Consider the following 9,556-nt stretch of genomic DNA (forward strand, 5'->3'; position numbering starts at 1 on the left):
AAGCACATTAGAGGTGTTATGAAGACAAGAATTTTTCATAGAGAGCAGACCACCCACTTTCTGAAGCTTTGACTCTATTTTTGTGGGGTCAGAAACTAGTAGCCAGTTGTTCTTTATGGTCCAGTTTTTTTACGATGTGGTTTAAGCTGTTAGGGAGACCACCAATCGACCTTTCGCTGGCAGCTCACATTCACTAACACACAGCTAAAGACTAATGTTGATGAAAAACTAAACTGAGAGCAAGTGTGATTCAGAGTCCAGGTAGAACATATTAGTATTAGTCCAGGTAGTAAATATCTAACAAAACTGTTTCATTGCTTATTCATATATATATATATATATATATATATATATATAAATAAAAAAATAAAAATAAAACTGAATTAAAGTCATGTGGTGTACCCGACATGCAGGGGAAGAAACCCAGAAAATTAGATCCTGGAGACCCTCGTGACTGTTTCAACATCACTAAATCCATAGATATGTATACACAGATGTATTAAAGGGATACTCCACCGTGTTTTCATATTAAACTATGTATTTCCCTTACCTAAGACGAGTTGATACATACCTCTCTCGTCTCAGTGCGTGCACTCGATCGCTTTGGCGCGCGGTGACACTTTGAAAGCACTTAGCTTAGCCCATTCATTCAATATGGGCCAAGCAGAGAAGCTACCAAACACCTCCATGTTAGTTATCCATTTTACACGCTTAGAAAAGCGCAACGTTTTGTTTTGTGTTACCATTCTAGGTGTCACCGCGCGCCAAAGCGATTGAGTGCACGCACTGAGACGAGAGAGGTATGTATCAACTTGTCTTAGTTAAGGGAAAAACATAGTTTAATATGAAAACACGGTGGTGTATCCCTTTAAGAATCTCCAAAAAGCCTCATTTTGTGTTCCACGGAACAAAGAATTTAGAATAAACTGAATATTAATAAATAATGACCATATTTCCATTCCGAGATGCATCATCACGTCCACTAAAAGAAGTGAGTGCTCTGCACGCTCTAAGAATACGAGGCTGACCAAACAACATGTGGCCCTTACACACAACATATGAGTGGTCAATTAGCAATCACTCAATAAATAGATTAATGTGTTATGTTTTATAACTAGTTCATTTTAGAGCTGCTTATGTTGGACGTGGGCCATTCGGGACACGGCTGTGGTAGAAATGAATGGCTCAACACGTCTCTGCGCTGTCATCACATGTCAACACTTTGACATTGAAGCTCTGAACCCAAACAAGATCCAGCCTCCACTTGTCATCTGTGTTTTTTTTTACAGCATCTCTCAGTCTTTATTTAACGGGATACCCGTGGGTATATTCTGGGCCGGGGCTGTGGTTGGGGGAAATGCTACCTAGGTTTCTGTTGCTAGGTGTCCGATCGAGACTCTGTGTTGGTTTATTTCCATCGCTAAGGTAGCACCAGCAAAGCTCGAGACGTGAATAAATAAGATCGGGTTTCAGGGCCTCAGATCTCACCGCCGCTTCGTAAACTGAAGGGGGTGAAACAAGGGAGGGGGAAAAAAGTGGGAGAGGGGCATGGGGGGTGCTAGACGTGTGGTGTTTCATTAGGACACATAACATCCCTCTTGCTCTGAGCCGCCCGATCCTAAAAAACCGTGGCCGACACCCTTGGCATCCTGCTGGGGCCGACGGAATTCCGGTCTGGTGAGAAGATCCACTGCTTAAGCCCTCTGATGCTTGCCGTTCATACACACACACACACACACACTCAGTTCAAGCTTTTGCAAAAGCTGCTTTGTCTCTATGTGTCTGTCAGGGTGTGACTGTTTAAATGTACAGTGTGTCCAGCAGTTCTGAGGGTCAGATCACAGTTTAATAAACATCTGTCTTCCTTTGATTTCCCACCACTGGACATTGTCTGTTAATAGGTGAGGAATTCACATCGTTTCTCATAACTCTGTGAGGCTAGCAGAGAAGTTTTGCAGGACATTGCTTTAAATATTATAACCCTTTAACAGGTCCACATGGAACCTGCTCCCACTGAATTGAACTGAAAGCAGATTTTGGCTGAATGGACCCTTTTTACAAACTGTGATGATGCAGAGTTAATATTTCTCTTATCTGACCACGAAATCCATATCTAGATATGTTTCATCCTTTGGAAAGTCATAGAAATACCATCATGGCTACACTGTAAAAATATATTTTTCTAGTCGCAAATGAAGATTATTGGAGTGTGTTAACATTTCATGCAATATGATTGCTGTTTCTTTGAGTGAACATTGTGTTATACCAATTTTTTCTCAGATTACGATGCCTTCCCCTGAAAAAGGGCCCATTACATGTCAATAATAATGTTTTTCTATTTTTTGCATGTTTGTTTATATATTTAGCCAAGATATGGGCTATTCTGGTTATGCATTCAGCTACCAATGAGAGTGCAGTACTCTCTGATCAGTTTAGTACATTTTGGCATCATAAAATGCATTTAGCAGATTTCTCCTTTCAAGAATAATAATAATAAATCTGCAGAAATAAAGTTGTGTCTAGGCTTGCCCATGAGCCAAAACTGACCAAGAGCTTGAACTGACTACATTCTAAGAGAGAGAGAGAGAGAAATAATCATTTTAATTTAATTTAACACTAGTCTAACATGTATTACATTTATTTTTTTATTTTAATATTTAATTGAATTAATCAGATATCAGTGAAAAGGCATGTACAGTTACAGATTTAGAACATAAAGACTTTTTTAAAGCTATTATTCAGTCCCCTGGTTACATTCACATCTAACACACACCTGTCTCAGCCGCCTTTATCGGCAATAACTATTCACACCTCCTGACTATCTGTCTATCGTTAGCAAAATACAAACTGATGGGTGGAGAACACATTGTATACGCCGAGAGTCATGCTCACGTCTATCGCCATCATGCCCGGTCACGTGGACAGCTAGCATAGAATCAGTGTGAACTTCAATTCATTCAGAGATTAGTCCATTAATAAACTGAACAAAAGGACCTCAGTGTGATAAAATAGAGGTATAACATCTATAAATGCATATTCAAGCATTTTGAACACCAACAGATTTTTTTATGCATCCAATCAAACTTTTATTTTGTCACACAGTTGAGATTCACTATTAGATTCCAACATGGCCAGGTAGTGAGACGTGTCCTGATGCTCAGAAATTATTAACACATACTACATTAAATATGGCTGTGTTGGATAACCAACTGATAACCAATCTGGGTTCTGAAGCTGAAACCATTTAAGAAACACTGATTTACAGTATTTAAACCTTAGGTTTCACTCTTCTAGGGTGGGAAAGTTCACACAAATGTTCATGTGAAGGGACCAAGTGGTGGCTCTGGTGTGGGCATACTCGCAAGACAGCACTAATTGCTGTGATGCATCTTAACTATGCGTTGGAAAGCGAGCATCCTGTTGACGTTATATCGTTAGTGCTTGATGTTGATTCCGCGTGAGCTAACAAAAGCCCGCTGGAGTCCTGTGATTAAAAGCCACCATTGTTTTCTTATTAGAGCTGCCAGGTTAGCAAAAGGTGTGAGCCATGGCCCCTTCACGGGGAAAGACCAACAATGAGATGGGCCCTAACAAACCAAACATCAGGCGGCACACCCCTTTCCAGGGTGTACCTCAAAGCTTTAAATACAGAAGATGATCTGAAGACATCAGCATTCATTCGGAAAGATTAATCATCCATCAGATGGGACCAAATTAGGAGGCCTTACAGCCTACTCCAGGAATACTGTGGATAGTCACATGGTCATGCATTTCATTTGAATGTTGTAGAAGTTGGAAACACCTCCACATGTTCATCTAGCAGAACACAGCTCAGGAGTCTCTGAAGAGGGGAAAAGGTGCAACACTCGTGGGAGGGATCTTGACGTCTATCACAGTGGCGCAGTGAGGGATCCAGACGCGCAGAGCGCCTCGCGCCTCTCCACAAGTGACAGTGCCAACACAACATCAAGAGCACACTGGAGCCACTGCAACATTATTATCAAAACTATGATTTAGACAGCGCCCTGCGTGTTTCAAACACATATGATGGAACTCCGTAATCGTCTGGACTACACGTGGATCGTTTTTTTCCTGATCGGATTTATCCGCGTGTGTGTTTGCGGAGACGCGCATCTGAAGATCTAGCTGCACTCTTCTTCACTGGTGTATGGATTTGACTCAGCTCATTTAATCGAGACATCACAGAGCTGGATTACCATTCAGGAGGACCCTGGATACGACATTATACTCTGCGTTCCCACAATGTATGGAATAAATCAGCGCTGCTTGTACATGTGAGTATAATGATATTAAGCTATATTTATAGGCTTTTAAACTTAAAAAAATAAGGGTCACGGATAGAAATGTTGCCTGGCGCTATAAAATAACATTTGGGTTACGCAATTAACGTTAATTCCTATACTTTTTGCAAAACAAACAAACAAACAAAGAGTTCTTAATCTCAGAAGAACCATACAACTAATTTAAGAAAAACTTATATAGTTGTATAAGTATATAATTGTTTATTTTATTTTATTTTTTAATAAGAAATGTTTTGCTGAACTGAAGATAACATAATGTGCTTTGATCTAATTTACACAATATTTTATATTATTTTTTTTTTGCATATTGACTAACGTTCCTTACTTTGCTTTTATTTTGAAGCTCTTTTCACTTCTTCGTGGTGTGGTGTCACGCGCAGGTAAATATGTATTACATTTTATTTTTTATTTATTTTCTTGAAACGTTAAAGTGTGTGATTTATAGCACGGCTTCGGCAATAAATAGTCAATTTTGTAGTGGTTCTCATTATGCTTCCTTTGATTTACTTTTAAAGTCATGTCAAAGCTTCAAAATCGATGAATTTTTATTTTAAAAAATTGCATGTTTGTTGACTGGACAGATTAAAATAGGACAGTTTACGTGACGAGTGATTCTAACATTGTAATCAACATCGATTAGCTTTCTTTATTAATGTAACTTATTTAAAATATATTGAAATCATTTGCGGCTTCTTTTAAGTTTGCTGAGGCCCTCTAGCGGGCCCCTGTCTGAGAACCACTGCTCTAAATTAGATTTAAACCATTTTCCATAGCAGTGCTCTTGCTGGCATTTACAAAACGAGCAGGTTTTCTATTCCAGCAACAGAGAGAGAAATATATGTGATCTTATTTTCCCTTTGCACCGAAAAGGGGGAGAAGAATCACCCTTCTCCTAATTTTAAGCAGCATGTGAGGGAACAGGGCTCGGTGACGGACCAGCTGAGCCGGCGGCAGGTTCGAGTCTATCAGCTGTACAGCAGGACCAGCGGCAGACACGTGCAGATCCAGGGCAGGAGAGTGAGCGCCACCGCCGAGGACGGGAACACTTTCGGTGAGGCGCGCGCACTCATCTCATCTCCTGTAATCCACTCACGGGAGGTTTCGGTGCAGATAGCGCTCTTCTCGCGTCTGATTGCTTTATTGACTGAAAAGGGACTCGCTGATAGTTCAAAAGACGTTTCTTCGCCTAATCGTTTCCTCTTTGTGTTGATTAGGATGTGTTAATTTGCTTCAAACAGCAAGGGGAAATGAGACTGATTTGACTAGGCAGGGTTTATGGGATGTCAGGAACACTCTGGGTCATGTGTGGAGTCATCTTGAAAATCTTGATGTTGTAATGTTCATGTAATAATTATACTGAATTCTTAAAGTACTACTGGTCAGGTAGAATTACTTTTACTCTACACTCAGTAATGTTGAGCTAACTGGGGTATGTTTTCATCATGACTGCAGTATATTCTATGGTTTACATGGCTGTAAACAGGGCTACAGTATTTTGATTGTTGCTAACACTCGTGCTGCATTACAGCCAGACTTTATGTGGAGACGGACACCTTTGGAAGCCGTGTTCGGATCAAAGGAGCAGAGAGTGGCAGATACCTGTGCATGAACCGCAGGGGGAAACTAGTGGGCAAGGTATGTACCCCTGGAGATTTTGCAGGAAAAAGTATTTTAATTTTTGCCGGAAAATGTGTATTCGATTTTGAGCCAACTTTGCACAGCATAAAAGAGTTTGATAATTAAGTCACTGTCGCTGTTATAGGGTAAAAGTGTCGTCTAAAACAAGGGTTTTCAATTTGGGGTCCAGGAACCCACCAGGCTGCGGTGGTTTGCAGAGAAAAGTTTTAAAAGTGTAAAAATTATAAAAAGTTTTTAAAAAGTAATAAGACTAAGCAAATAAATAAAAAGCTCAATAAATGAGTAAACAAACAAATAAATACAAATGCATATTAAATAATTAGTTCAATGATATATCAAATATCAATAACTAAGTAAACATAAACATAGATAAATAAACAGGAAATACTATTATTAACTTACTATTTTTATGAATTAATAAATACTAAATAAAAATAAATAATAAAAAAGGCATCTAACAATACAAAATGCAATAGAAACTATATTTTTCTAATAATATTTTACATTTTATATATAAGACCAGTTTAAATCAGGATAATTTGTTTTTGTTATTTTGCATGACAATACATATTTGCGGACCCCTCACATGAGGGTGATCATATTTGGGGGTCTGAGGCTTTTAAAAGATTGAAAACTCCTGGCCTTAAACATGGCGAGAGAGATCTGCATTTGGTCAGATTAATCAAATCCCATCTTGAAACATATACATTGTATCATATACCCACGCTTATGTCACTCCAAACTCATATTATATCTCATAATCTCAGTGTTAAAAACAAGAGGAACTATCAAACTCAGTGGCTGAAGTATATTATCAGGACAAATAGATCAGCAGCTAGATGGTATGAGCAGCATCTTCTGTGAAGGAAACAGCTTTCTGAGTTTAGTCAGATGTTAAGCCACTTCTTCCTTCACGGAAGTGGAAAACATGTCTTCAGTGCTATGGATTGATCACGAGACACAGCGCTGGGGGAACTAGATGGAGACAGTGAGAGCATGAAGTGAACCGTGTTGAGAGATGAGGGCACAGGCTGTGAGGAAGAAGAAATAATGATGGGCAGAGCCATCAAAACACTGCTTACATAAGGCACAACCATTTACAAGCACCTTGAATTCCTTTTGGAAATTAGGAAGAACTAAACACCCAAAAAACTAAGTCTGGTGGTGCGGCCCATCATGAGGGGGATCACATGACCAGAACACAGCTTTATACAGATGGACTGATAGGTGTAAGCATGAAGTCCAACCCTTGGGAAGAAGATGTCTGCTTAGCTGAATAATGCAGTTGTGTGATATAATGCTAATGAAATGAAAGGTGACATGAGTGCACTCAAAGAGAGACACATTTCATTATGTTTCTTAACACACTTAAGTACACTTCCAAAAAGTACACTTATAATGAAAGATGAAAGGTTTTACCTTTGAACTATATTTTGAATCCTTAAATTTTAATAATAATAATAATACCTTTTGAATTGGTCAAGTACACTTATTTTTACGTGTTGGCTAAAACAATAAAGAACATGTAAAATACTTGTTTATAATTTTAACTGAAGTGTGTTCTTCAGTATTACATCAGTAAACAGATTTAAAAAAAATATATATATTTTTTTTTTTTGTAAATTGCAACTTCATCATTACAAATGTTTAATTACAAATATATTTGATATTTTTAATAATATGTTAAATATAAATAAATGACATGACACGTTTTAACAGAAATGGCATAAAAGTATATTTTAGTTTACCCTAAATGCTTGTCAGTGCATTCGGGGTACATTTGAACACATTAGAAGTACATTAGAAGTAATTATGAAATTACATAAAGATGTATTTAGTGGGTCAAAATAACACTCTTAACTTCAACTAATTACATTTAATGAAAATGGTCTTTTAATTGCAAATAACATGCAATAAAGTGTCTGAAAACATTACATTCGATTCACACTTGAGTGTATTCTTACACAGTATATTATTTATGTAGAATAATGAAATAATGACTTTTGTGAGATTAGTAAAACATCATATAAACCCTGGCTTTGTTACTTAATTTATTTAATAAATATTCCAAAAGACAGCAGTTACATATAAAAAAATACATTTAAATATACAAAATGATATATCCTTTATCTGAAAATTAATTGTTCAGCACAGAAAAAAGTCAGAAGGCAACGGACTGATTCAGATGATACATTGTGTGCGGGAAAAAGCGTTGTTTATAAATAATTACAGAATTATATATAATGTAAATTAAAGGTATTATTAAAGTAATTGTTAATGAGGAGTCCTTAATTTCAGAGCTTTGAGTTTAAAGTTCAGTGAAACAACATAAATCGTCTTCTCTGTTTTTTCGCAGCCGAATGGCAGAGGAAGGGACTGCATCTTCACAGAGATCGTCCTGGAGAACAACTACACTGCTTTCCAGAACGCCAAATACGAGGGCTGGTACGTGGCCTTCAGCAGAAAGGGTCGGCCCATCAAGGCCTCCAGAACCAGGGAGAACCAGCGGGAAGTTCACTTCATCAAGCGCCTCCACAAAGGCCCGCTCCCCTTCCCAAACTCAGACCAACTCAAACACTTTGAGTTCATCAGCTTTCCTCCGAGCCGACGGGCCAAACGCAACCGAAAAACCCCCTCCGCTTCCTAACACCACGCCACACAAACCCGTCCCACTGTTAATAAGAAGAGGCAGCTTTATTTTTATATGTTTTCGTACTTAATGGACTTGAAAAAGCCAGCAACACTGAACAGATGCTCATCAGGGAGACTTGTAAATATGGTAAGATAGTAAAAGAGAATGTATATATTTAATTAAGCTGGGATTTCTATGTGTGTTGTGTGAGCATTTTATAAAGACTTCAGACAATATGCTCAAAGTTAAACATGATAAAGAAAAAAGTTTGACTATAAATGTCAAACGAAATATAAATCAACCGAAGATGTTTGACATTACCTCATGGATAGAAATAAATAAATATGAGTCTTCAAATGATTGTTTGCTATCTGTTAATGTACTCGTAGCAACAAAACAATGTGGTGGTCAGTATTTGTTTTTTTTTAAAGAAATTAATACTTTTATTCAACAAGGCTCCATTAAATTAATCAAGAAATCATCAAATCATCATATTATTATGATTTCTGAAGATCATGTGACTCTGAAGACTGGAGAAATGATGCTGAAAATACAGCTTTGATCACAGGAATAAATTACATTTTAAAATATATTAAAAAGAGAAATAATTCTGCAGAAACATTGCAACAGATTTAGTTGGTATTATCATTCCCAGAGTGAAATATCTCCTTAATAGCACTTTCATTCATGTAATCCTGCATTTTCTATTTTTAAGAGTATCATGTGAGCTTTAAGTAAAAGTGAGATGATTTCTGACCGATGGTGCTGTTTCTGTAGCACACATGTACTTGAGATCAACATACTTGTCTAGTTCAGTTTGTCATATTCATAACCCCAAATCAGCACAGCAGCTGCTGAGAGCTGATATCAGTCCTGAAGCCGCCGATCCTCTGAGAAGCCAATATAATTGTAAGATTATCCCTAGTAATGGATTTGGCAAAAAAAGCAGACATGAGCATTATGT

The 9,556-nt window shown here is 37.7% G+C and overlaps 1 protein-coding gene across 3 annotated transcripts; it reads left to right on the forward strand.

The window, feature by feature from the left end:
• The first annotated feature begins 3,537 nt into the window (after positions 1-3,537).
• On the forward strand, positions 3,538-9,315 carry fgf17 (fibroblast growth factor 17). Of its 3 annotated transcripts, none has more exons than XM_052562695.1 (5): positions 3,538-4,295; positions 4,666-4,702; positions 5,226-5,373; positions 5,851-5,957; positions 8,317-9,315. In XM_052562695.1, exons 1-5 carry the CDS (start codon positions 4,264-4,266, stop codon positions 8,605-8,607), a joined length of 615 nt encoding a protein of 204 aa, XP_052418655.1. In that variant the 5' UTR covers positions 3,538-4,263; the 3' UTR covers positions 8,608-9,315. The 3 variants fall into 3 exon arrangements, with proteins under 3 accessions (XP_052418655.1, XP_052418654.1, XP_052418656.1); XM_052562694.1 differs by having other exon boundaries at positions 3,540-4,295; positions 5,193-5,373; XM_052562696.1 differs by having other exon boundaries at positions 3,543-4,295; positions 5,229-5,373; positions 8,317-9,314.
• The last annotated feature ends 241 nt before the right edge of the window (positions 9,316-9,556 follow it).

This window comes from Carassius gibelio, chromosome B8 (genome assembly GCF_023724105.1).
Source record: "Carassius gibelio isolate Cgi1373 ecotype wild population from Czech Republic chromosome B8, carGib1.2-hapl.c, whole genome shotgun sequence".
Lineage (NCBI taxonomy): Eukaryota > Metazoa > Chordata > Actinopteri > Cypriniformes > Cyprinidae > Carassius > Carassius gibelio.